The sequence below is a fragment of the Hypomesus nipponensis genome, chromosome 19 (genome assembly GCF_054491055.1).
Source record: "Hypomesus nipponensis isolate SF chromosome 19, ASM5449105v1, whole genome shotgun sequence".
NCBI lineage: Eukaryota > Metazoa > Chordata > Actinopteri > Osmeriformes > Osmeridae > Hypomesus > Hypomesus nipponensis.
The window spans coordinates 1292980-1319098 of record NC_140379.1 but is presented as its reverse complement, the minus strand read 5'-3'; the positions used below and the strand labels follow the sequence as shown (position 1 = coordinate 1319098).

Genomic DNA, 26119 nt, shown 5'->3' with positions numbered 1-26119 from the left:
TTTAGGGTTCACTGCTCACCCCTGAAGCAGTTCATCTTCCAGGCTGCAGGCCGAGCGCCGCCTCGCTGAGGCAGGGCTGCCTCTGAGGCAGGGCAGCAGGAGGAGGCAGGGCCGCCTCGGAGGCAGGGCAGCAGGAGGAGGCAGCAGGAGGAGGCAGCAGGAGGAGGCAGCAGGAGGAGGCAGCAGGAGGAGGCAGGGCAGCAGGAGGAGGCAGGGCCGCCTCGCTGAGGCAGGGCAGCAGGAAGAGGCAGGGCAGCAGGAGGCAGGGCAGCAGGAGGAGGCAGGGCAGCAGGAGGAGGCAGGGCAGCAGGAGGAGGCAGGGCCGCCTCGCTGAGGCAGGGCAGCAGGAAGAGGCAGGGCAGCAGGAGGAGGCAGGAGGAGGAGGCAGGGCAGCAGGAGGCAGGGCAGCAGGAGGAGGAGGCAGGAGGAGGAGGCAGGAGGAGGAGGCAGGGCAGCAGGAGGCAGGGCAGCAGGAGGAGGAGGCAGGAGGAGGAGGCAGGGCAGCAGGAGGCAGGGCAGCAGGAGGAGGAGGCAGGGCAGCAGGAGGAGGCAGGGCAGCAGGAGGAGGAGGAGGCAGGGCAGCAGGAGGAGGAGGCAGGGCAGCAGGAGGAGGCAGGGCAGCAGGAGGAGGCAGGGCAGCAGGAGGAGGCAGGGCAGCAGGAGGAGGAGGCAGGGCAGCAGGAGGAGGCAGGGCAGCAGGAGGAGGCAGGGCAGCAGGAGGAGGCAGGGCAGCCGGAGGAGGAGGCAGGGCAGCCGGAGGAGGAGGCAGGGCAGCAGGAGGAGGCAGGGCAGCAGGAGGAGGAGGCAGGGCAGCAGGAGGAGGCAGGGCAGCAGGAGGAGGCAGGGCAGCAGGAGGAGGCAGGGCAGCAGGAAACCTGACCTCTGAGCTCTCTGCAGGGAGCTGATGTGCCTGGACCGGCGTGGTTCACCTCCAACCTTCAGGAAGCTGGTGTTGCAAAAGACGGTTTATAAAAGACGGTTTTGCGTTCAGCCACTAGGGGCAGGACGAGCCGGGGTTTATTGCAGAAGGATCAAAACTAAGACTTTGCTGAGGTTCGTCTGAATCAAGACCAGGAATGACGGGTAGATCAGTGCGTAAGGATTAGCCGGCGGATAATTGAAACAAACAAAACAAGGATTCATGTTCAGTTACTTAACAAGACAGCCTTAAGTTAGAGTTTTCATACTGAGGCTTTAATGACCTCTGATATTCAGAGCCAAATAACCACGATGCAGTCAGGTTGAATATATCAAGTATCAGACATCGACGTCATGGCAACGCAGAACTTTGGCTTTCCTGGGATGTTGCTATGCGATGACTTGTCATGCTTAGCAACAGAACGCTAAATTAGCTAAAAGCTAACCTTGCCTAACTGCTGCTCGTTAAAAAAACAAAATATGCAAAAAAAATCCATATAAATTACATCATTATACAAATGTATATAAAGTCAATCTAAAAACAGGACTTTAATTTTGCGTAATTATACACAATGACAACTATGTAGATGTGAATCCTTTGGCTCATCTTGCTGTCCAACGCATCCAGCAAGGCCCCTATCACAGTCCCTGAGCAAGTCACTCCCACAAAGGCTCTCGGGTAATAAATGGGCATGTCTTCTCTTCTCTCATGATCTTAGTGATATAGCCTATCCATAATCCATCCATCCATAATCCATCCATCCATAATCCATCTATCCATAATCAAACTCCAAGAGACACTTTAACATAAACACAAACACTTTTTGGATACCGGACTGAAAAATGCAACCAGTCACACACACAGAATAGATGACGATAAAAAAGCCAGGATGAATTATGAATGCAGATCTGATGTATGTGGTGAATATTCCCCCACTGCAAAGTGTTCAACTGGGGTATGACGGGGCTCGATCGCGTGCTACTGACTGGCCTATACACACACACACACACCCTCTCACACGCACACACACACACACACACCCTCTCACACACACACACACACGCGCGCGCACACGCACACCTCATCCCAAAACGCGTCAGGGGCCAGAGTGCACTAAGGGAGGAAGTATGAATTATTCACTGTGAGTTTTTATTTAAGACGTCCATTTCAATCCGATTGTTATTCCCAAAGTGTGTAAAAGAACGGCTGACAGATGAGCAGATGACCTGCTGCCACTGCTGCTGCTGCCCCTGCTGCTGCCCCTGCTGCTGCTGCTGCTGCCCCTCCTGCCCCTGCTGCTGCTGCCCCTGCTGCTGCTGCTGCTGCCCCTCCTGCCCCTGCTGCTGCTGCCCCTGCTGCTGCTGCTGCTGCCCCTCCTGCCCCTGCTGCTGCTGCCCCTGCTGCTGCTGCTGCCCCTGCTGCTGCTGCTGCTGCTGCTGCCCCTGCTGCTGCCCCTGCTGCTGCTGCCCCTGCTGCTGCCCCTGCTGCTGCCCCTGCTGCTGCTGCCCCTGCACCAGGGGAGTGTTTCCCTGCACCAGGGGAGTGTTTCCCTGCACCAGGGGAGTGTTTCCCTGCACCAAGGGAGTGTTTCCTTGCACCAGGGGAAGCGTCATCTATCATGGACAGATATTGGGAAAATACAGTAACTACTAGATGAGACAGTCTCAGTTAGCCTCACACACCCCCCCACACCCACACCCCCTCACACGCTCGTCTGTGGATGTGTGACAGGGTGTAGAACGACAACAAACACACGTAAGCAAACAGTCCCAGCCAGAACCTCGGCTCCACTCTCCTTGTCTGCTTTTCCCTCCTTTTTGTTTCTCAGACTGCCTCTGAGGGGAAGCCCTCATTTTAATTAGACCTGACCCGGAAATCACTTAACTCCCCCCCTCCCCCCTCCCCTCCTTCCTCCTCCTCCACCCCTACCAAACCCTCCGCTCTGCTCCTCTCAGAGCTCCATTAACAGCCCTCCTTTCACCCTCCCCTCCCCCCCAGCCTCCCTCCCTCCCCCCCAGCCTCCCTCCCTAACCCCCTCCCTCCCCCCAGCCTCCTAGCCTCCCTCCCCCCTCCCCAGGCTCTAACAGGCTCATTGAGACGTTTTGAGGACACGCCAGGGGCATTAACCTACTCTGCCCCTCCTCCACACTTCCTGCCCCTCCTCCACACTTCCTGCCCCTCCTCCACACTTCCTGCCCCTTCTCCACACTTCCTGCCCCTCCTCCACATTTCCTGCCCCTCCTCCACACTTCCTGCCCCTCCTCCACACTTCCTGCCCCTCCTCCACACTTCCTGGACCTCCTTCCATCTCTCCCTCCTTCCTTCCTTCTTTCCATCCATCATTCTCTTCCTCTCCCTCCATTCCTTCCTCCTTCCTTCTCTTCCTCTTCATTCGTCTCTCCCTCTTTCCCTCCCTCCCTCCCTCTCCTCTCTTCTCCGTAGTTCCTCAGACCTTAAAAGGAAAGTTGGACCTGCTCAAGAAAGATATGTCACCTTCTGAACAGGTTTAACACACACACACACACACAGTCTAACCCAACCATCCAGATAACTGACATTGCGGTGTGGATCCCTCCAGACACCTCCCTCCTCAGCCTCTCCCTCAGCAGCAGACCCTTCTGACACTAATTCCCCAGACGTACTGTACACCACCCCTGACCCCTGACCGACCCCTCCCCTCCTCACCCTGTCTGTCAGTTTAAGAGGTCAGGTGGGGCCACAGGAAACTTGATTGCGAAACGTTTACATTCTTCAAGTCCTCTACAGCAGAGGGCCTAAGACTGGGAGACTAGTGGGAGAGAGAGAGAGATGAGACTGGGAGACTAGTGGGAGAGAGAGAGAGATGAGACTGGGAGACTAGTGGGAGAGAGAGAGAGATGAGACTGGGAGACTAGTGGGAGAGAGAGAGAGATGAGACTGGGAGACTAGTGGGAGAGAGAGAGAGATGAGACTGGGAGACTAGTGGGAGAGAGAGAGAGATGAGACTGGGAGACTAGTGGGAGAGAGAGAGAGATGAGACTGGGAGACTAGTGGGAGAGAGAGAGAGATGAGACTGGGAGACTAGTGGGAGAGAGAGAGACATGAGACTGGGAGACTAGTGGGAGAGAGAGAGAGATGAGACTGGGAGACTAGTGGGAGAGAGAGAGAGATGAGACTGGGAGACTAGTGGGAGAGAGAGAGAGATGAGACTGGGAGACTAGTGGGAGAGAGAGAGACATGAGACTGGGAGACTAGTGGGAGAGAGAGAGAGATGAGACTGGGAGACTAGTGGGAGAGAGAGAGACATGAGACTGGGAGACTAGTGGGAGAGAGAGAGAGATGAGACTGGGAGACTAGTGGGAGAGAGAGAGATGAGACTGGGAGACTAGTGGGAGAGAGAGCGAGAGAGATGAGACTGGGAGACTAGTGGGAGAGAGAGCGAGAGAGATGAGACTGGGAGACTAGTGGGAGAGAGAGCGAGAGAGATGAGACTGGGAGACTAGTTGGAGAGAGAGAGACATGAGAGAGGGAGAGATGAGATAGAGATGGAGAGAGAGAGATGAGAGAGAGAGAGATGAGAGAGAGATGAGAGAGGGAGAGATGAGATAGAGATGAGAGAGATGGAGAGATGAGAGAGAGAGATGAGAGAGAGATGAGAGAGATGGAGAGATGAGATAGAGATGGAGAGAGAGAGATGAGAGAGGGAGAGATGAGATAGAGATGAGAGAGATGGAGAGATGAGAGAGAGAGAGATGAGAGAGAGATGAGAGAGGGAGAGATGAGAGAGGGAGAGAGAGATGAGAGAGAGATGAGAGAGATTAGAGAGAGAGATGGAGAGATGAGAGAGATGGAGAGATGAGATTGAGATGAGAGAGATGGAGAGATGAGAGAGAGAGATGGAGAGATGAGAGAGAGAGATGGAGAGATGAGAGAGATGGAGAGAGATGAGATTGAGATGAGAGAGATGGAGAGATGAGATAGAGAGATGGAGAGATGAGAGAGAGAGATGGAGAGATGAGAGACAGAGATGAGAGAGAGAGAGATGAGAGAGAGATGAGAGAGGGAGAGATGAGATAGAGATGAGAGAGATGGAGAGATGAGAGAGGGAGAGAGAGATGAGAGAGAGATGAGAGAGATGGAGAGATGAGATAGAGATGGAGAGAGAGAGATGAGAGAGGGAGAGATGAGATAGAGATGAGAGAGATGGAGAGATGAGAGAGAGAGAGATGAGAGAGAGATGAGAGAGGGAGAGATGAGATAGAGATGAGAGAGATGGAGAGATGAGAGAGGGAGAGAGAGATGAGAGAGAGATGAGAGAGAGATGAGAGAGATGGAGAGATGAGATAGAGATGGAGAGAGAGAGATGAGAGAGGGAGAGATGAGAGAGAGATGAGAGAGAGAGATGGAGAGATTAGAGAGAGAGATGGAGAGATGAGAGAGATGGAGAGATGAGATTGAGATGAGAGAGATGGAGAGATGAGAGAGAGAGATGGAGAGATGAGAGAGAGAGATGGAGAGATGAGAGAGATGGAGAGAGATGAGATTGAGATGAGAGAGATGGAGAGATGAGATAGAGAGATGGAGAGAGATGAGATAGAGATGGAGAGAGAGAGATGAGAGAGATGAGTAGCAGGGAGTATAGCTATGTCTGAAAGCGTTTCATAGATGTGTGTGTGTGAAAGTGTATTTGTGTGCATTCTCATGTATGCAAGTGTAAGTGTGCTAATCCTGTGTGAACACCTAGCCTTCTACCTGCTCAGACAGAGCCCTGGGTTAAACCTGTCTCGGGGCATTATGGGTAACTACGTCAACCGCAGCCTGAACTCTCCCCACGGTAACCATGGAACCCCCCCCCCCCTCCCCCAGCAGCACCTCTCTGTGTCGTATGGTAAAGATCAGGGCTGGTTTGGACCAGGGCAGACCAGGGCAGGGCAGAGGGCTGGTTTGGACCAGGGCAGACCAGGGCAGGGCAGAGGGCTGTCTCCTTACCCCCTCGTCACCCTGACAACGTCCACGTTCCAGAGGACCTGGGTCATAGGAGCCTGAGTCAACTGTGTGTGTGTGTGAGTGTGTAAGTGAGTGTGTGTGCGTGTGGTGAGAGAGGTTGGATGACGTGTTGCCACTGCTATCTGACCCTGCTGACGAAGACTACAGCTGTCAATCAACTGTCACTTGCTCAGGGGTCATGGTATAGGACAGATGGAGAGAGGGGGAGGAGAGAGGGTGAGGAGGAGGGAGGAGGGGGGAGGGAGGAGGGAGGGTGAAGAGGAGGGAGGGTGAGGAGTAGGGAGGGTGAGGAGGGTGTAGGAGAGAGGGAGTGATAGAGAGACAGACAGATAGACAGGCAGACAGACTAACAGACAGAGAGACAGACAGAGAGAGAGCGTGTGTAGCTGGATATGTCCCGAGGCTCGTCTCACAGCAGGAGTTAACGAGGTGATTAGTAAGACACCCTTCCAGACTCAGGGGGCGGGAATCCGATTCCTATCTCACCTGTCAATCACCTGGCCTTGGAGATGGTTGACCAATGGGTCACAGCTATGCTGAGACATGCTGTGGGAACGCCAGCGTAAACACACACGAGGATGTGCAAATGCAAACACACGCATACCTGTACACACACACACATACACACGCACACATACCTGTATACACACACATCAACCCGGGGTGTGTCAATGAATCAGCAGAGATGGCAGCCCCCCCTTCTCCTAGTCACCTCAGCTATCTCTCCTGACATGTGAGCTGTCACTCGCCAATCACAACACCGTACGGCAAAGAATGCCGCAAAACAATGGATTATGAGGGTTCGTCTCTTTCCTGATTGGTGGGATGTGAGATTGGTGAGTGGTGATGTGTTTCGATGTGTCCATGGAAATTCCCCAAACAAGAAGACAGCCGTTGGCCGGAGGGCCTGGTTGGAAGAACATCATGTGACATGCCAACGTCAACAGACGCTCTGCGGCCGAGTCAGTTTGGCGTTCCTGCTCCGAGTCTCAGAACCACGCCTCACCGCTGGAGCCTCATGCTACAGGAAACTCTTTAAAGAGTCTTCAAGTTCAACAGGACCACAGACACTAAGCCGCTTTAGTAAGATAGTAACTGAAGGATCACACTGGAGTGTGTGTCTGTGTGAGTGTGAGTGGGGGGGGGTGTGAGTTTGTCTGTGTGTGTGTGTGTGTGTGACTGGGGGTGTGTGTGTGGGGGTGTGTGTGTGTGGGGGTGTGTGTGTGTGTGTGAGAGTGCGTGTGCAGCTACCATGGAAGCAAAATCCATCATATTTTTTGACATATTTATTATTATTTTTTTACTGGAAGCAGTAGTGATTTCAAGAATAATAATGAAACATTGTCAAACTCCCTGATGAGGGGTGGGCCTACTCCCTGATGAGGTAGGAGTCTTGGTGAGGAAGGGGCGGGGCCTACTCCCTGATGAGGTCGGAGTGTTGGTGAGGAGGGGGGGGGGGCTACTCCCTGATGAGGTAGGAGTCTTGGTGAGGAAGGGGCGGGGCCTACTCCCTGATGAGGTAGGAGTCTTGGTGAGGAAGGGGCGGGGCCTACTCCCTGATGAGGTAGGAGTCTTGGTGAGGAAGGGGCGGGGCCTACTCTCTGATGAGGTAGGAGTGTTGGTGAGGAGGGGGCGGGGCCTACTCTCTGATAAGGTAGGAGTGTTGGTGAGGAGGGGGGGGGGGGGCTACTCCCTGATGAGGTAGGAGTGTTGGTGAGGAGGGGGGGGGGGTTGAGGGCGGGGCCTACCTCGATGGTGAACTGCTTCCTCTTCAGTTGGAAGGCCAGGTCCTTGTGGTCAGCAAGCTCACTGACCAGACAGTTCAGGTGAGGAACCTGTCTGACATGAAGAAGTCCTGAGGAGGAGAGGGGGAGAGGAGGAGAGGGGGATAGGGGGAGGAGAGGTGGAGAGGGGGAGAGGGGGAGGAGAGGTGGAGAGGAGAGGGGAGGAGAGGGGGAGAGGAGGAGAGGGGAGAGGAGGAGAGGGGAGGAGAGGGGAGAGGAGGAGAGGGGAGAGGAGGGGGAGAGGGGAGGAGAGGGGAGGAGAGGGGAGAGGAGGGGAGGGGGAGAGGGGAGGAGAGGGGAGAGGAGGGGAGGGGAGAGAGGAGAGGAGGGGAGGGGGGGAGGGGGAGAGGGGAGGAGAGGGGAGGAGAGGGGAGGAGGAGATGGGAGGAGAGAGGAGGAGAGGGGAGAGGAGGAGAGGGGAGGAGAGAGGAGGAGAGGGGAGGAGAGAGAAGAAGGATTAGCTCCACTTGACAGGACATGGTGGAGAACATCAGGTATCAGAGCAGGTGAATTCTGTAGATTGACACGCCCTGTCCCGCAATGCATTTGCTACCTGTCAAATCCACTCATCTTTTCAAAAGGGACAATTGAACTCAAATAGATTCACAAATCCTACTTCTCTCTTCCTCCCTCCCAGAGCCAAGCTGGGCGAGAGAGCTTGAGGGGAGAGAGAAGGGACTGTGCTGCTGTAATGAGGCAGAACAAGATTAACACAAACTGCTGTTCCAGAGAACTAACTCATTGCTTTCGTCTTCTTCAGATCTGCAGAGGCAAGAATGACAGTGGACACTGGGAAGGGGGGGGTGTTCTTAGTGTGTATGTGATTCAGTGTGTGTCTGTGTAATGTAAATGGAGATTGTGTATGTGTCTGTATGTGTCATGTGAAGGGAGATTGTGTGTGTTATAGGGGAGTTTGTGTGTGTGTGTGTGTTATAGGGGAGTTTGTGTGTAAATGTGTTATAGGGGAGTTTGTGTGTGTGTGTGTGTGGTGAGGGGAGTCTGTCTCTCTCTTCCCCTTCACAAAGTGACATTTTTATCAAATGGAAAAGTAAAAGCAAGTGGTATAAAAAGAACGTGAGAGAAAGAGGCAGAGAGAGAGAGAGAGAGAGAGAGAGAGAGGGAGAGAGAGGGAGAGAGAGAGGGAAAGAGAGAAAGAGAGCGAGAGGAGGGAGAGAGAGGGAGAGAGAGAGGGAAAGAGAGAAAGAGAGCGAGAGGAGGGAGAGAGAGAGGGAAAGAGAGAAAGAGAGAGAGAGGAGGGAGAGGGGGATGGTGGCTTCTCTCCTCTGTGCACTTGGGTGATTCTCTCTCTCCTGATTCACTGTGACAGGCGTCCCAGCATGCTTTGAGCAGCCCTGAACTGCTGCCGCAAACATACACACATGCGTGCACGAACACACTCACACACACACACACACACACACACACAGAGATGCATAAGCACTCGTGAGTGCAGATGAAAACACAACCACACATTTGTTTTACTCTTGATATCTTTTAGATATGTTCCTATACATATCTTTACCGAGAGATGCAATTCATGCCTGTCTTTTGACATTACAATTGATTTATTTGTATTCAAAATGTAGAATATTTGAGAATAAGGAATATTGTTTCATAAGTTGATCATGATATAATAGCAGTGTTGTGTACTGTGCTGTCTTCACTATAACATGCTGTATGAAGGAGAAGGCTCTCACTTCTCCAACCATAATCTGCTGTGGCTGTATGGGTGGAGGAGAGGAGGGGGAGGGGAGGAGGGGAGGAGGAGGGAGAGGTGGGAGAGGGGGAAGAGGGGAGGAGGAGGGAGAGGAGGGGAGGAGGGGAGGAGGAGGAAGGGAGGAGGGAGAGGAGGGGCGGAGGGAGAGGGCAGAGGAGACAGAAAAGAGCAAGAGAGAGAGTATGTGAAAAAACCTAGGAATGGTGAAATATTGAGTAGAAAGAGAAACGACAGATAAAACTATACTCTCTCTCTCTCTCTCTCTCTCTCGCTCTCTGCCTCTCTCGCTCTCTGCCTCTCTCTCTCTCTGCCTCTCTCGCTCTCTGCCTCTCTCGCTCTCTGCCTCTCTCGCTCTCTGCCTCTCTCGCTCTCTGCCTCTCTCTCTCTCTGCCTCTCTCTCTCTCTGCCTCTCTCTCTCTGCCTCTCTTGCTCTCTGCCTCTCTCTCTCTCTGCCTCTCTCGCTCTCTGCCTCTCTCTCTCTGCCTCTCTCTCTCTCTGCCTCTCTGACCCACCTCTTTCCACCAGTCTTTTATTTTCACATCCCCAGAAGTAAAGAAGTAAAGCCTCATCCTTCCCTTCCCATGGCTGTGGAGAGGAGGAGAGGCAGAGCGAGAGAGCGAGCGAGGAGATTATCGATTCCCCAGTGTGTCTGCTCCTCTTCAAACCCTAGGGGCATGGGTCTGGGGGGGTGAGAGGGTGGGGGAGGGAAGGGGGAAGGGGGGAGGGAGGGGGCATCGTGGCAGCTGAACCCCCCCGGCCTGTCTGTCTGTCTGTGTGTCTGTGTGTCTCTGCGTGTGTGTGTGTGTGTGTCTGCTGAGGAACACGTCTGATTGAGCAGCAGCAGCCTAACTCACTCTGACAGCCTGGCCTGGGAGGAGGGCTGCCCTGCCGCCCTGCCCTCCCTCTCCCTCCCCCTCCCTCTCCCTCTCCCTCCCCCTCTCTCTTTTTGCCCTCCCTCCCCCTCTCTCTCTTTGCCCTCCCTCCCTCCCTCTCCCTCCCCCTCTCTCTCTCTACCTCTCCCCCTCTCTCTCTATTTGCCCTCCCTCTCCCTCCACCTCTCTCTCTCTTGCCCTCCCTCTCCCTCTCTTTATCTATACCTCTATACCTCTCCCCCTCTCTCTCTATACCTCTCCCCCTCTCTCTATACCTCTCTACCTCTCCCCCTCTCTCTCTCTCTCTATCTATACCTCTCTACCTCTTCCCCTCTCTCTCTCTCTATCTATACCTCTCTACCTGTCCCTCTCTCTTTGCCCTCCCTCTCCCTCTCTTTATCTATACCTCTATACCTCTCCCCCTCTCTCTCTATACCTCTCCCCCTCTCTCTCTATACCTCTCCCCCTCTCTCTATACCTCTCTACCTCTCCCCCTCTCTCTCTCTCTATCTATACCTCTCTACCTGTCCCCCTCTCTCTCTCTTTGCCCTCCCTCTCCCTCTCTCTATTTATACCTCTCTACCTCTTCCCTCTCTCTCTCTTGCCCTCCCTCTCTCCCTCTCCTCCCACCCTCTCCCTGTTTCCTCCAGCCCTGGCCCCCCAGCCTCGGCCCCAGTCCCAGCAGTAATGGGCTGCCTCTCTGTGTGTGTGTGTGTGAGAGTGTGAGTGATGGTCTTACCATGGTAGTCTTTGTAGAGAGGGTTGGTCTCTCTCTCTGAGCCCCTGAAGGACTCCAGACAGACGGCCGTGTCACACAGCCTGGTGATCCTGCTGAGCAGGGCTCTGCTCTACAACAGGGAGGGAGAGAGAGAGGGGAGAGAGAGAGGGGGAGAGAGACAGGGAGGGAGGGAGGGGAGGGAGAGAGAGAGGGGGAGAGACGGGCAGGGAGAGAGGAAGAGAGAGGGGAGGGAGAGAGAGAGGGAGGGAGGGAGAGAGAGGGGAGGGAGAGAGAGAGGGAGGGAGACAGGCCGGAAGAGAGGGAGAGAGAGGGGAGGGAGAGAGACAGGGTGGGAGACAGGCAGGGAGAGAGAGAGAGAGGAGAGGGGAGAGAGGGGAGAGAGGGGAGGGAGAGAGAGAGGGAGGGAGAGAGGGGGAGAGAGGGGAGGGAGAGAGACAGGGAGGGAGAGAGAGAGGGGAGGGAGAGAGGGGAGGGAGAGAGAGAGGGGAGGGAGAGAGAGAGGGATGGAGAGAGACAGGTAGGGAGAGAGGGAGAGAGAGGGAGGGAGAGAGAGAGGAAGACAGGCAGGGAGAGAGGGAGAGAGAGGGGAGGGAGAGAGGGGAGGGAGAGAGGGAGCGAGAGAGAGGGAGGGAGGGAGAGAGGGGAGGGAGAGAGGGGGAGACAGAGAGGGGAGGGAGAGAGAGAGGGATGGGGAGAGAGAGAGGTGAGCACGTACAGGTAATTAAAAACCTCCTGACGGGCAATCAGCACAAAAATTAAGTGAGGTCATCATTACCCGCCGCCAGGTCACTGCCCGCCGATTAGGTGAGAGGGGTGAGACAGAGAGGGGGGAGACAGAGAGGGGGGAGACAGAGAGATGGGGGTGAGGAGTGAGGCAGAGAGGGGTGAGGCAGAGAGGGGAGAAAGGGGAGGAGGACAGCTAGGGCAGGATTATGGACATGAACACAGTAGCTACAGGGATGCAAACTGAATAAAGACGTCTACCAAACAGTGTGTGTGTTGGGGGGACAGAGAAAGGCTTGATGAGCAGAGCTCCATCTACTGGTCAGGTTGCTATAATGACTCAGAGAGAGAGGGGAAATGAGATAGCGGGTGAAGAGAGAGAGGGAGAGAGAGAGGGAGAAAGAGGGGGAGAGAGAGGGGAGAGAGAGAAATAGAGGGAGGGGGTAAGAGAGAGAGGGGGGGAGAGAGAGAGAGAGAGAAGGAAAGAGAGAGGGAGAGAGAGGGAAAGAGAGAGGTACAGAGGGGGAGAGAGGGAGTGTTCAATAAGGGTGAAAGAAGAAAGGGGTGATGGGATGGAAGGAGAGACAGAAGGAGACATAGATCATAAAAAGGTAGAAAAAAATAGAGGAGGGGTAGCAGAGAAATGGCCACAGGGAGGAAAGGAGCGAGGGATGACGCGATGGAAGGAAAGAGAGAGACAGAGAGAGACAGAGAGAGGGACATAGGGATGAAGGGAGAGCCCTTCATTATTCATCCCCAGGTCTCCTGAATCATTAACATCCTGCTCTGTGTGGCTGCAGTCTAATGCAGTTTTCATGCCTTCATGTCCCGTTTGTGCTCCTTTCTTCTCCCTCCTCGTGGGTGTCCTAGTTCCAGAGCAGAGCAGGCTGTCTGAGGTCACACACACAGAGCGGCTCCTATCCTGCTGCCCAGAGCAGCTCCTATCCTGCTGCCCAGAGCAGCTCCTATCCTGCTGCCCAGAGCAGCTCCTATCCTGCTGCCCAGAGCAGCTCCTATCCTGCTGCCCAGAGCAGCTCCTATCCTGCTGCCCAGAGCAGCTCCTATCCTGCTGCCCAGAGCAGCTCCTATCCTGCTGCCCAGAGCAGCTCATATCCTGCTGCCCAGAGCAGCTCATATCCTGCTGCCCAGAGCAGCTCCTATCCTGCTGCCCAGAGCAGCTCATATCCTGCTGCCCAGAGCAGAGCAGGCTGTCTGAGGTCGCACACACTCACACACAGCAGCCACACCCAGGAGATTTAGGGGTCGTGGCTGTAGGTGTGGTCTGTGGTCTGGCCAACCAAACTGTGCTGGGCCGGGGGGGCGGGCTGTCTGAAGTCACACACAGACACACACACTGTCAAAGCCTACATGTACCCACAGCGACTGGATCACAACAGGTAGAACTGGGTCACACAGTGAAAGAGAGAGAGATGGAGAGAGTTCTATAATGGATGAGGAAGCCAGTTAAACTGCTCAGGGAGGACAGTGACATGATGAGGACTGGAGCCTGTCTGTCTGTCTGCCTGCCTGTCTGTGTCTGCCTGTCTGTCTGTGTCTGCCTGTCTGTCTGTCAGTCTGCCTGTCTGTGTCTGCTTGTCTGCCTGTCAGTCTGCCTGTCTGTGTCTGCTTGTCTGCCTGTCTGTCTGTCTGTCTGCCTGTCTGTGTCTGCCTGTCTGTCTGCCTGCCTGCCTGCCTGCCTGCCTGCCTGTCTGTCTGTCTGTCTGCCTGTCTGTGTCTGCCTGTCTGTCTGTCTGCCTGCCTGCCTGCCTGCCTGCCTGCCTGTCTGTCTGTCTGTCTGTCTGTCTGTCTGTCTGCCTGCCTGCCTGCCTGTCTGTGTCTGCCTGTCTGTCTGTCTGTCTGTCTGTCTGTCTGTCTGTCTGTCTGCCTGCCTGTCTGTGTCTGCCTGTCTGTGTCTGCCTGTCTGTCAGTCTGCCTGTCTGCCTGCATGTATGCCTGCCTGCCTGTGTCTGTCTGCATGTCTGCCTGCATGTCTGTCTGTCTGTCTGTCTGTCTGCCTGTCTGTCTGCATGTCTGTCTGTCTGCATGCATGCCTGCCTGTCTGCCTGTCTGTCTGTCTGTCTGTCTGTCTGTCTGTCTGTCTGTCTGTCTGTCTGTCTGTCTGCCTGTCTGCCTGTCTGCCTGTCTGTGGGGTGGAGCAGGCTGGGATCTGGAGACATGTCCTGTTTGGCCCACACTCACTCATACACATATGCTAACAAGGTTTGTTTGCTTGTTTAGTGTGTGTGTAGGGTGGTGTGGGGCGCATGTGTGTGTATGTGTGTGTAGGGCGGTGTGGGGTGTCTGTGTGTGTATGAGAATGAATGTTTCAGAGGGCCTGTGTTCGTCCTGCTCCTACCAGCCTCTTCATAATGCATGTCTCCAGTCTGACCACACACACCTGCAACCAGGGCAGACCAGGATCTCCCTGTCGCCCAGTCTCCTTTCTCTGCTGTAGTTTTTCTGCTGTAGTTTCTCTGCTGTAGTTTCTATGCTGTAGTTTCTATACTGTAGTTTCTCTGTAGTTTGCTGGAGTAGGATGCTGGAGTAGGATGCTGGTGTAGCATGCTGGTGTAGCATGCTGGTGTAGGATGCTGGTGTGGCATGCTGGTGTAGGATGCTGGTGTAGGATGCTGGTGTAGGATGCTGGTGTAGGATGCTGGTGTAGCATGCTGGTGTAGGATGCTGGTGTAGGATGCTGGTGTAGCATGCTGGAGTAGGATGGTGGTGTAGCATGCTGGTGTAGCATGCTGGTGTAGGATGCTGGTGTAGGATGCTGGTGTAGGATGCTGGTGTAGGATGCTGGTGTAGGATGCTGGTGTAGGATGCTGGTGTAGCATGCTGGTGTAGGATGCTGGTGTAGGATGCTGGTGTAGGATGCTGGTGTAGGATGCTGGTGTAGGATGCTGGTGTGGCATGCTGGTGTAGCATGCTGGTGTAGGATGCTGGTGTAGGATGCTGGTGTAGCATGCTGGTGTTGGATGCTGGTGTAGGATGCTGGTGTAGCATGCTGGTGTGGCATGCTGGTGTAGCATGCTGGTGTAGCATGCTGGTGTAGCATGCTGGTGTAGGATGCTGGTGTAGGATGCTGGTGTAGGATGCTGGTGTAGGATGCTGGTGTAGGATGCTGGTGTAGCATGCTGGTGTAGGATGCTGGTGTAGGATGCTGGTGTAGGATGCTGGTGTGGCATGCTGGTGTAGCATGCTGGTGTAGCATGCTGGTGTAGGATGCTGGTGTAGGATGCTGGTGTAGCATGCTGGTGTAGGATGCTGGTGTAGGATGCTGGTGTAGGATGCTGGTGTAGCATGCTGGTGTAGGATGCTGGTGTAGCATGCTGGTGTAGGATGCTGGTGTAGGATGCTGGTGTAGGATGCTGGTGTGGCCAAACACACACAGACACACACACTCATGGGGCACACACACACGCGTACCTGTATGAGGTGTGAGGGCACAGTCACCATGGCGACGGAGAGGGATGACCGCAGCAGCGCCCTGAGGCCGTACAGGAAGGTGGAGAGGGCGTGGCCATGACTGGGATTGTCACGGCAACAGAGGTCGTCGCCCCAGAGGGCGGAGCCTAGAGAGTGGAGGCCGACCCTCAGAACGTTTCTCGACTTAGACTGGGGGGGGGAGAAGGAGACAAACATGAACATCTGTACCAGGAGGATCAGAGAGGGGCTGAACATCTGTACCAGGAGGATCAGAGGGGCTGAACATCTGTACCAGGAGGATCAGAGGGGCTGAACATCTGTACCAGGAGGATCAGAGGGGCTGAACATCTGTACCAGGAGGATCAGAGGGGCTGAACATCTGTACCAGGAGGATCAGAGAGGGGCTGAACATCTGTACCAGGAGGATCAGAGGGGCTGAACATCTGTACCAGGAGGATCAGAGGGGCTGAACATCTGTACCAGGAGGATCAGAGGGGCTGAACATCTGTACCAGGAGGATCAGAGAAGGGCTGATCTGCAGAGTCAGCCTGTATCTCGGCCGCAGTGCTGAAGAGAGCGGTGAGAGAGCAACAGGGGTCGGCTCCCCAGCACACACCATCGGAACACAGCGCCCAAACCAGATTGGACAGCAGCGTCCAATCACAGGGTCCATCTGACATGGGCACAATGGACCTGTCAGAGCAGCTTCCAACATGGCTGCCACCCAGGAACACAGGCACATTCTTGGCACCGCTAGCAGGCTAGCCAGCCAGAGGGGGTCATGGGATAGGAGGGGGGAGAGGAGAGGGGAGAGAGGGGGAGGAGAGTCAGGGAGTCTTCCACAGAGAGGAGTTGAACGTTCCTGCCCCCTCGCTCTCCCTCTCTCTCTGTCTCTCTCTCTCTGTCTCTCTCTCTCCTACACTAAGGTCCTGGCCCGTCTTTCTCTCTCTTCCTCCTCCCTCTATCTCCTCCCCCTAGCCCTGGGCTGAATCTGTTATCAGCACCAGGACCATCTAAGATAAATAAACTTTATTGTTCTGTGGCTTTCCATCGTTAGCTTTGCACGTTCCCAGAAGAAGGTAAGGGGTCAGATCTCTCTCCCCTCCCCTCCTCTCCTCTCCCCTCAGACAGTCTCTCTATCCTCTCCTGCCAGTCTCCCAGACCCAGCATGAGTGAAACCGTGGTAACATGCCTGTTGCTGTGGTAACCTGGGGCGGGTGAGGCCTGAGAGTGCTCCTATAGCTGACCCTATAGAGACAGGGTGCCGTGCCAACACAGAGCAAAACACACACACACACACACACATGCAGATATACGCACATATACAAACACACACAGGCACATATATACACACACACAGGCATGCACACAAACAACAAAACAGAAATGCCAGGACAGATGGAGTGGGCCCAGGACACGCCTGGAGAGGATTCTGTATGTCTCCACCAGAGGAGGGAGGGAGGGAAGCAGGGAGGCAGGGTGGTTGGGAGGGTGTGCATACTGACCGGGGGTGCTGCTGTGTCAAAGCCCTCCTTGTGGATGACTTCCTGTAGACTCTGCAGCAGAGCAGAGTAGGACTGGAGTAGTGGACTGGAGAGGAGGAGGGGGGAGAGGAGAGAGGAGGAAGAAGGGGAAGGAGAGAGGAGGAAGGAGAGAAAGAGGAGGAGGGGGAGGGGAAGGGAGAGAGGAGGGGGAGGAGGGAGAGGGGGGAGAGAGAAGGGGAGAGAGTGGGGGGGTACAATTCAGGGAAAAGATCAATGTTAGGATGTATATCATGACATGCAGTGCTCAGTAGCACAGCAAGTACAGCAAGCACCCCCCCCCCCCACCTGCCTACCAAGCTCACTAACTACTCCTCTGCCCCCCTGCCCCCTCCCCCGACCCCCCCAGGACTGAAACTGACACTGCTGTTCTATGACCAGCAGAGCAGACAGATAAACCATATCAAGAGATTCAATTAATTTATTTGGTTGATTGAATTACAACCTGACTGGTGCTGTCAGCACCCTAAGGGCTGGACAAGGCAGCCAACACACACACACTAACAAACTAACACACATGCAGGCACACACACACACAGATGGACGGACACACGTGGACACACACACACACACACACACAGTCAGTAGTATAATAGCTCGGAGGGGCATATTAATAGGCAGTCAGCCAGGCCAGGTTGGCCCAGTGTTGTGGTGTTTAATCATGGGTAAGATGTGCATAGCTGACTGGGGACATGGCCCAAACCAGCAGGCCTCAGCACCATCTCATCACCTGGCCTTCCTCAACAACCAACCCCCTCCCCCCCAACTTAACCCCTCATTTTACACCCAGGCCTTCAGATCACTACTCAACAGTAGCAAGCTCTCTCCCTTCTCTCACATCTGGCCTCTTCTCTGGCCTTCAACTGCCAGCCCGGCCTCACGCCCCCGGCCTTTAACTGCCAGCCCGGCCTCGCGCCCCCGGCCTCGCGCCCCCGGCCTCGCGCCCCCGGCCTCGCGCCCCCCGGCCTCGCGCCCCCGGCCTCGCGCCCCCGGCCTCGCGCCCCCGGCCTCACGCCCCCGGCCTCACGCCCCGGCACACAAAGATCTTTCAGTTTGAACCCGTGCAGCACGCAGATCGCGCAGGTCTAGAATGTTCTGCCTTTCAGCGCCCCCCCCTCCCAGACAATGGAGGTTTGTGACCCTGCTGAGGGTAATGACGGAGGGGGCTGGGGGGCAGGGAACGCCCCTCTCTGGCCTCCCATGCCCCCGTGCTGAGTTGATTGACGCGGGGTGTGTCGTCGAGAGAGCTTGTCACTAGCTGGTTTCCTCCACTTGGCAGGCATTGCAGGCTAGGTGTCTCATTGTGGAGGCCAGGTGGCTAGTTGTGGAGGCTAGGTGGCTAGTTGTGGAGGCTAGGTGGCTAGTTGTGGAGGCTAGGTGGCTAGTTGTGGAGGCTAGGTGGCTAGTTGTGGAGGCTAGGTGCCTAGTTGTGGAGGCTAGGTGGCTAGTTGTGGAGGCTAGGTGGCTAGTTGTGGAGGCTAGGTGGCTAGTTGTGGAGGCTAGGTGGCTAGTTGTGGAGGCTAGGTGGCTAGTAGTGGAGGCTAGGTGGCTAGTTGTGGAGGCTAGGTGGCTAGTTGTGGAGGCTAGGTGGCTAGTTGTGGAGGATGGGAGGTGAGAAGAGGGAGGGAAAAGACAGAAAGGGAGGAGGCAGAGAGGAGGGGAGAGAAAGAGAGAGATGAGGGGGGAGGAGGAGAGGAGAGGAGGGACGGACATGGGGGGAAGGAAAGAAGAGGGAGGGGGGTGCTTAGTCTTAAACAGCAGGATCTGTATCACCAAGAGAGCAATTTCTGCCAATTATACCACGGGGTGAAACAGAGCAATTTATCAGCCAGTATTTCAGTGAGAGGCTGCGGTGTGAGTGAGTGTGAGTGTGTGTGTGAGAGTGAGTGTGTGTGTGTGTTAAACCAAACCTGGATCCAGGTTGTATTAGCAACTATAGGCCAATTTCAAATTTGCCATTTCTCTCCAAAATTTTAGAAAAAGCTGTGGCACAACAGCTAACTGAGCACCTCTCCTCAAATCAGCTTTATGAACCTCTCCAGTCTGGATTTCGTCTTCACCACAGCACTGAAACTGCATTAGCTAAGGTAGTCAATGATCTATTATTAGCCTCTGACGCGGGCTCTATCTCTGTTCTGGTTCTTCTAGACCTTAGTGCAGCATTTGACACTGTGGATCATGAGATTCTCCTGGAGCGTATGGAGAACTATGTTGGGATCTCTGGTACTTCACTTCAGTGGTTTAGATCGTATCTATCTGATAGATCACAATATGTCCACTATGATGGTTGCTCATCCAGGAGCACTACTGTAAAATACGGAGTACCACAGGGTTCAGTTCTAGGCCCTCTGTTATTTTCACTCTATATGTTGCCTTTAGGAAACATAATTAGAAGCTCTGGGGTAAATTTTCACTGTTATGCAGATGATACTCAGCTATACATGTCCATAAAGCCTGGAGAATTTCCACATGCTATGGAAAAATGTGTTTCCGGGTTGAGAACTTGGATGACAGCAAATTTCCTTCTTCTTAATTCGGATAAAACCGAGGTTCAAATTTTCGGCCCTAAAAAATACAGAAATAATTTATCCAATCTGACCTTAAACTTAGATGGTGTCAAAGTATCTCAAAGCCAGTTGGTAAAAAATTTAGGAGTCACATTGGACCCAGACCTTTCGTTTGAGTACCATATTAAACAAATCACCAGAACTGCATTTTTCCATCTACGTAATATTGCCAAAATACGAAAATTCCTCTCAAAGGATGATGCTGAAAAACTAATACATGCTTTTGTTACGTCCCGATTGGACTACTGCAATGTGTTGTTCTCTGGCCTCCCAATTACCTACTTGAAAAATTTACAGCGGGTACAAAATGCTGCTGCTAGACTATTGACAAAAACAAGAAAGTTTGATCATATAACATCTACTCTTATCTCTTTACACTGGCTCCCTATCCAAGCCAGAGCTGATTTCAAAGTTTTACTACTAACTTACAAATCTCTACATGGATTGGCACCACTGTACCTCTCCGGTCTCCTTGCACCCTATTGCCCCGCAAGGACTCTAAGATCTCAAGATGCCGGCTATCTGGTAATACCCAAAATTAAGAAAAAAACTGCTGGAGGTAGGGCGTTCTCATATAGAGCACCTCTTCTCTGGAACAAATTACCTGTCTCAATTAGGGAGGCTGATACTGTTTCGACATTTAAAACTAGATTAAAAACGTTCCTGTTTAGTCAATCCTATGATTGTTAAATGTGTGTACTTTCTATGTAAACCTGGGGTGTGCGTTTGCCTATGTGTGTATCACATGTAACTTTTAAATTGTAATTTTAGCTTATGTTCACACTGCCCATTTAAATGTTACAAATAAAGTAAACCTGTTATTGTATATTGTTACTGTAATAGTTCCGTTGCTGTATATTTTAATTGTTATAGTTTACTAGTTGGAGACAACGGGGGGCTGGTTGTTTTCATCCTTATTCGTATAAATATAACCTATTTTAGAGTTGTTTCCCCTGGAACAGATTTCATGTTCCAACCAAGGGGGGCTGTCGCTGTCTTGGTGTGTGGGGCTGCATCACATACCCTCTTAGCTTTGTTAAATTGCTGCACTAGTCCACACTTGACCGGTGGGGATCTCATTCTATTACGACTGAAACTGTTAGCTGCTCCTGGCATTCTCTAATCCCTGTTCTCCTCTCTGTCCCCCCCACACATCCCTTGTGGTGTGGGGGGTCTGAGCTGTCAGGACCTGCCTGGTCGTCGGTCTACCAACGCTGGACCAGGTCGTCAACCGGAAACCAGCCTCCATGACGGTCAACAGCGAGTTTCCAGGTCCCATCCAACGTCTATAAAGCCGAACAATGGATTTTTGGTGTTTTAAAACCCATTGACACTGTATGACTATGTTTAGCTTGTGTTCTGCTCCTCTCTCTTGCCAACCGTCTCTGGAGGAGGGGATCCCTCTCTGAATTGCTCCTCCCAAGGTTTCTTCCATTTTTTCTCCCGTTGGGAGTTTTTCTGGGAGTTTTTCCTTGTCTTCCTTGAGGGTTTAGGTTGGTTGAGGGGCAGTTCTATGGGCGTATGTGAAGCCCTCTGTGACATGCTTGCGTGTAAAAAGGGCTATACAAATAAATTTGATTTGATTTGATTTGTGTGTGTGAGTGTGTGTGTGAGTGTGAGAGTGAGTGTGTGTGTGAGTGTGTGATGTGAGAGTGTGTGTGTGTGTGAGTGACAGAAAGACCCAGTGCAGGTGTAGTATCCTGCTGACAGTTTGTCTGTCAGACAAGCGACCTATTGAGTAACAGAGAGGGCAGACCATCTTAATTAGAGATCCACAGGACTGAGACAGGGAACCACACCATTCCAACTGCAATCTTATCACAAGCCCTGCTCGTATTAGACTGGTTCATGAACAGTAGATAAGTGAAATAGACTTGGCGGAGTCTAAAGAAATACATTTAAAAGCTTACTTTAAACAGACAGAAAACACACACACACACAGGCCTTAATGTGTTTGCGTGGAGCAGAGTTAAACACCAGTGTTTGCAGATATAAAAGCAGAGGACATCTATAAAGCAGGCTGCTCACCAGCCTGGGGGGGGGTACTCAGTCAGAGTGTGTGTGTGTGTGTGTGTTTGTGTGTGTGTGGCCGAGCGGCGCTCTCTAATGTAAAGAGCCAGCCTGACCTCTGAACCCTGAACACACTCCAACAGCAGAGAAAATCAACAAGGCAAAGGCAAACAAGCCTTTCTGTTCCCACTCCTCCAGCCTGCCTCAGCGAGGCCCTGCCTCTAAGCTGTGCCTCCGTCCTGCCTCAGCGAGGCCCTGCCTCTAAGCTGTGCCTCCGTCCTGCCTCAGCGAGGCCCTGCCTCTAAGCTGTGCCTCCGTCCTGCCTCAGCGAGGCCCTGCCTCTCAGCTGTGCCTCCGTCCTGCCTCAGCGAGGCCCTGCCTCTAAGCTGTGCCTCCGTCCTGCCTCAGCGAGGCCCTGCCTCTAAGCTGTGCCTCCGTCCTGCCTCAGCGAGGCCCTGCCTCTAAGCTGTGCCTCCGTCCTGCCTCAGCGAGGCCCTGCCTCTAAGCTGTACCTCCGTCCTGCCTCAGCGAGGCCCTGCCTCTAAGCTGTGCCTCCATCCTGCCTCAGCGAGGGCGAGAAGCTCTGCAAGGCTACGGTGGATCTCAGACTCGTTTTACTGTGATCATTAGAGGATGCCGTTATCCCGAGTGCAGCACAACAGCGAGGACTTGAACCTGCGACCTCTTGGCCTCCCGTCAAATGGTCTAACCACCGAGCTGCAACAGAGGCAGCCCTGTGTGAAGGTAGAGGACTCGTAACCCTGGGTTACAGACTGCCACTCCAGGACGGGTTCGTACCTGCGCTCTGAGTCCGAGTTCGGCGCAGCGGAATGTTCCGGAAGGAAGAAGCCGTGGCAGTTGGCCGCCTGACGTATCTGGGCGTCCATTGTCTTGGAGACGTCGTAGTAGTGTCCGAACCGGGAGGAGGAGGAGAGCGCACTCTGGAGAAGTCACAAGTCAGAGGTCACAGGTCATAGGTCACACCACAGGAGCCGGCCAAGAGAGACAGACTTAGATACATCGTCCTGGAACAATAATAATCATTATCATTTGATATGATTGATAATGTGTTCATTTGATCTATTAGTGTCATTTCAATGTAACAATTGTATCCAGAAACGTAGATAGAGTGGGGGGGGATTCAAATCTGTGACCTGTTGATCTGCAGTCATGTCTATAACCACTGAGTTGGACACATTATCTTATGATTATCTGACTGGACAAAGAGACAGATCAGAGATCAAATCCCATTTTCAGTCGTCTTAAAATAGGAGACAGCAGAGGAGTGTAGCACTCTGTACACACACACACACACCTGTGGCTGACTACACAGGGATGGGGGCCGGTGTGTGTGTGTGTGTGTGGTGTGTGTGTGTGTTAGGGGGAGAGGCGGAAGTTACACTGCTGTAAGAGAGAGTTTCAACTCAGCTCCACCAGTGAAAGCAGGGATTCCATTGTCAGAGAGGCCCTTAATCTACTCCTAATCTGGATTAGGGCCCCCACTGTGTCACTCTCCTGGTGGGGGGGCAGGGGGGCGGAGGGGGCAGGGGGGCGGAGGGGGCAGGGGGGCGGAGGGGGCAGGGGGGCGGAGGGGGCAGGGGGGCGGAGGGGGCTCATCTTCTCTTTGTAAGCGGCGACCTGCTCAGACACAGCCTCACCTCTGATCTGATGTCCTCACTGGACAAGAGCCATGGTGTGTGTGTGTGTGTGTGTGTGTAGGGGTAGTGATGGTGTGTGTGTCTGGAGGGGTGTGTGAAAGTGTGTAGGGGTGTGTGTGTGTGGTGGGGGCAGGGATGCTAAGGCTGGACTCTGGCTGTGAATTTGGGATGCAAATCCTCCGGTGGGCTTACAGGCAGTTTGTAAAGACGACACAGGAGAGAGCAGGGGGGAGGAGGGGAGAGGAGGTGAGGAGAACAGGGGGGAGGTGAGGAGAGGAGGGGAGGAGAAGGGGGGAGGTGAGGAGAGCAGGGGGGAGGAGGGGAGAGGAGGGGGGAGCAGGGTGGAGGTGAGGAGAAGGAGGGGGGAGGTGAGGAGAGCAGCGGGGAGAAGGGGGGAGGTGAGGAGAGCAGGGGGGAGGTGAGGAGAGCAGGGGGGAGGTGAGGAGAGCAGGGGGGAGTGAGGAGAGGTAAGGAGAGCAGGGGGGAGTGAGGAGAGGTAAGGAGAGCAGGGGGAAGGGGAGGAGAGGTAAGGAGAGCAGGGGGGAGGTGAGGAGAGGTAAGGAGAGCAGGGGGGAGTGAGGAGAGGTGAGGAGAGCAGGGGGAAGGTGAGGAGAGGTGAGGAGAGCAGGGGGAAGGTGAGGAGAGGTAAGGAGAGCAGGGGGAGGGGAGGAGAGGTAAGGAGAGCAGGGGGGAGTGAGGAGAGGTAAGGAGAGCAGGGGGGAGAAGGGGGGAGGTGAGGAGAGCAGGGGGGAGTGAGGAGAGGTAAGGAGAGCAGGGGGAGTGAGGAGAGGTAAGGAGAGCAGGGGGGAGTGAGGAGAGGTAAGGAGAGCAGGGGGGAGGGGAGGAGAGGTAAGGAGAGCAGGGGGGAGTGAGGAGAGGTAAGGAGAGCAGGGGGGAGTGAGGAGAGGTAAGGAGAGCAGGGGGGAGTGAGGAGAGGTAAGGAGAGCAGGGGGGAGTGAGGAGAGGTAAGGAGAGCAGGGGGGAGTGAGGAGAGGTAAGGAGAGCAGGGGGAGGGGAGGAGAGCAGGGGGGAGAAGGGGGGAGTGAGGAGAGGTAAGGAGAGCAGGGGGGAGTGAGGAGAGGTAAGGAGAGCAGGGGGGAGTGAGGAGAGGTAAGGAGAGCAGGGCGGAGGGGAGGAGAGGTAAGGAGAGCAGGGGGGAGTGAGGAGAGGTAAGGAGAGCAGGGGGGAGTGAGGAGAGGTAAGGAGAGCAGGGGGGAGTGAGGAGAGGTAAGGAGAGCAGGGGGGAGTGAGGAGAGGTAAGGAGAGCAGGGGGGAGTGAGGAGAGGTAAGGAGAGCAGGGGGGAGGGGAGGAGAGGTAAGGAGAGCAGGGGGGAGGGGAGGAGAGGTAAGGAGAGCAGGGGGGAGGGGAGGAGAGGTAAGGAGAGCAGGGGGGAGGGGAGGAGAGGTAAGGAGAGCAGGGGGAGGGGAGGAGAGGTAAGGAGAGCAGGGCGGAGGGGAGGAGAGCAGGGGGGAGTGAGGACCCACACATGAAGACGTTTCCAGGGAGACAAGCGGGGGTGGAGGTGGGGGTCTCCAGGGAATCTCTGGTGTGATGTTAATCCACATAGCGATATGGATTATAGGGGTGTTGGGGAGGGAGGGAGGGGAGGGAGGGGAGGGTCCCCCTCTCCTCACAGAGAAAGAGAAGAAAGAGTGTTGCAATGGTGACCTGGCGGGGGGGGGAGAGAAAGGGAGAGAGAGAGAGAGAGAGAGAGAGAGGGTCTGGGTCACCATATCCTGCTCCCTCTCACTCCGGACTCAACTGGATAGATACAACCAATCAGAGCAACAAAACATGGAGGCGGTAGACGGCTTCCCCTCCTCCTCTCCCCCCTCCTCCTCCTCTCCCCCCTCCTCCTCCTCTCCCCTCCTCCTCCTCCTCTCTCTTCCATCTCATTCTCCTCCTACAACCCTTCTCTCTCAGTTTCCCTGTCCAGGTTATTGTCACGGTGACCAGGCTGTTGTCGTGGTGACCAGGTTACCTGTACTCTGGGAAGGTTCTGGTAGCGCCAGGCGATCTTCATGGAGTCTTGACAGTCGGGGTCACATGACCTGGCTCGCGCCTCCAGGGGATTGGAGCTGGCAACATCGTCCAGGATGGGAGCAGGAAGTTCCTGTCAGACAGGAAGCAGGGATGAAGACATTCCTCTCATTCCTCTGTCTGTCCTCACATGCCTCCCTACTCAAACCCTCATCTCAGACTCCTGGTGACAGCTGACACACACACACACACACACACACACACACCTGGAGACACACACACATCCATATCCTCCAATCAGGCGTCATCTGAGGGATGACCTCAGGAGGAGCTGAGAGAAACAGGAACCAGGAAGAGGAAACACAGGATGCAGCTCCACAGGGGAGGGTCCCTTTTCATGAGCCTTTCATATGTAAAGAGGAGGGGTGAGGGGGTGGCCCCTCCCACTATCAATCACCCCCTCCCCTGCCCCTGCCCCTGCCCCTGCCCCCCCTCCAGCTTGGGGAAATCTGCTTCCTGTCACAAGCAGCATACAGACTCATACTGGGAGACGGGAGGAAACACACTGACAATTACCCCTCATCCACCCCTCATCCACCCCTCATCCACCCCTCATCCACCCCTCATCCATCCCTCATCCACCCCTCATCCACCCCTCATCCACCCCTCATCCACCCCTCATCCACCCCTCCACACACATGTGTGAATGACTGGTGGGTTGAGAACTGGCATTTCTTTTGAAAGTTTACCATCAAAATACCACACACACTCAGTATAACTGTAAACACACACACACCTTCCACAATCACCCACCACCCTGCCACACCTGTAGAAAATCATGGGGGTGGTCCTGGGCGGAGCCTATGAAGATCTCGTGACCACAGACCACGCCCTCTGACAGGAAGTACTTCAGCAGCATCCTGGAGTAGCTGTCGTAACGATCCTCCTCTGGAAACAAGACGAAACAAGAGCATCATGATTATTATGAACACAGTATGAACACTGCTGAAGAACTCATGTAGCCTAGGAACACAGTATTAATGTACTGGTCTGGTATCACTGTGCGAACACAGGGTTTCACACAGTTGAGCCACACTGAGCTCACTACACAGCAGAAGTCTGTGAGCAGGCTGGAAGCTGAGCACACGCACGCACACACACAGCTGGGAGAAACTGCTTTCTCACAGGAGAAA

General features: G+C 54.3%; 1 protein-coding gene across 2 annotated transcripts in view; it reads right to left on the bottom strand.

Annotated features, from left to right (window-relative positions):
- elp4 (elongator acetyltransferase complex subunit 4) overlaps positions 1–26119 on the bottom strand; it is a 56610-nt gene that overhangs the window by 24539 nt on the left and 5952 nt on the right. Inside the window, exons 3-9 of one of the 2 annotated variants that reach the window (XM_084682316.1) lie at positions 25753–25874; positions 24928–25059; positions 22086–22228; positions 16675–16759; positions 15170–15358; positions 11018–11126; positions 7654–7760 (exon numbers count right to left, since the gene is read on the bottom strand). In XM_084682316.1, coding sequence (XP_084538442.1) covers positions 7654–7760; positions 11018–11126; positions 15170–15358; positions 16675–16759; positions 22086–22228; positions 24928–25059; positions 25753–25874 — 887 coding nt within the window. The remainder of the gene's footprint in view (positions 1–7653; positions 7761–11017; positions 11127–15169; positions 15359–16674; positions 16760–22085; positions 22229–24927; positions 25060–25752; positions 25875–26119) is intronic. The other variant, XM_084682317.1, reaches the window with a different exon arrangement.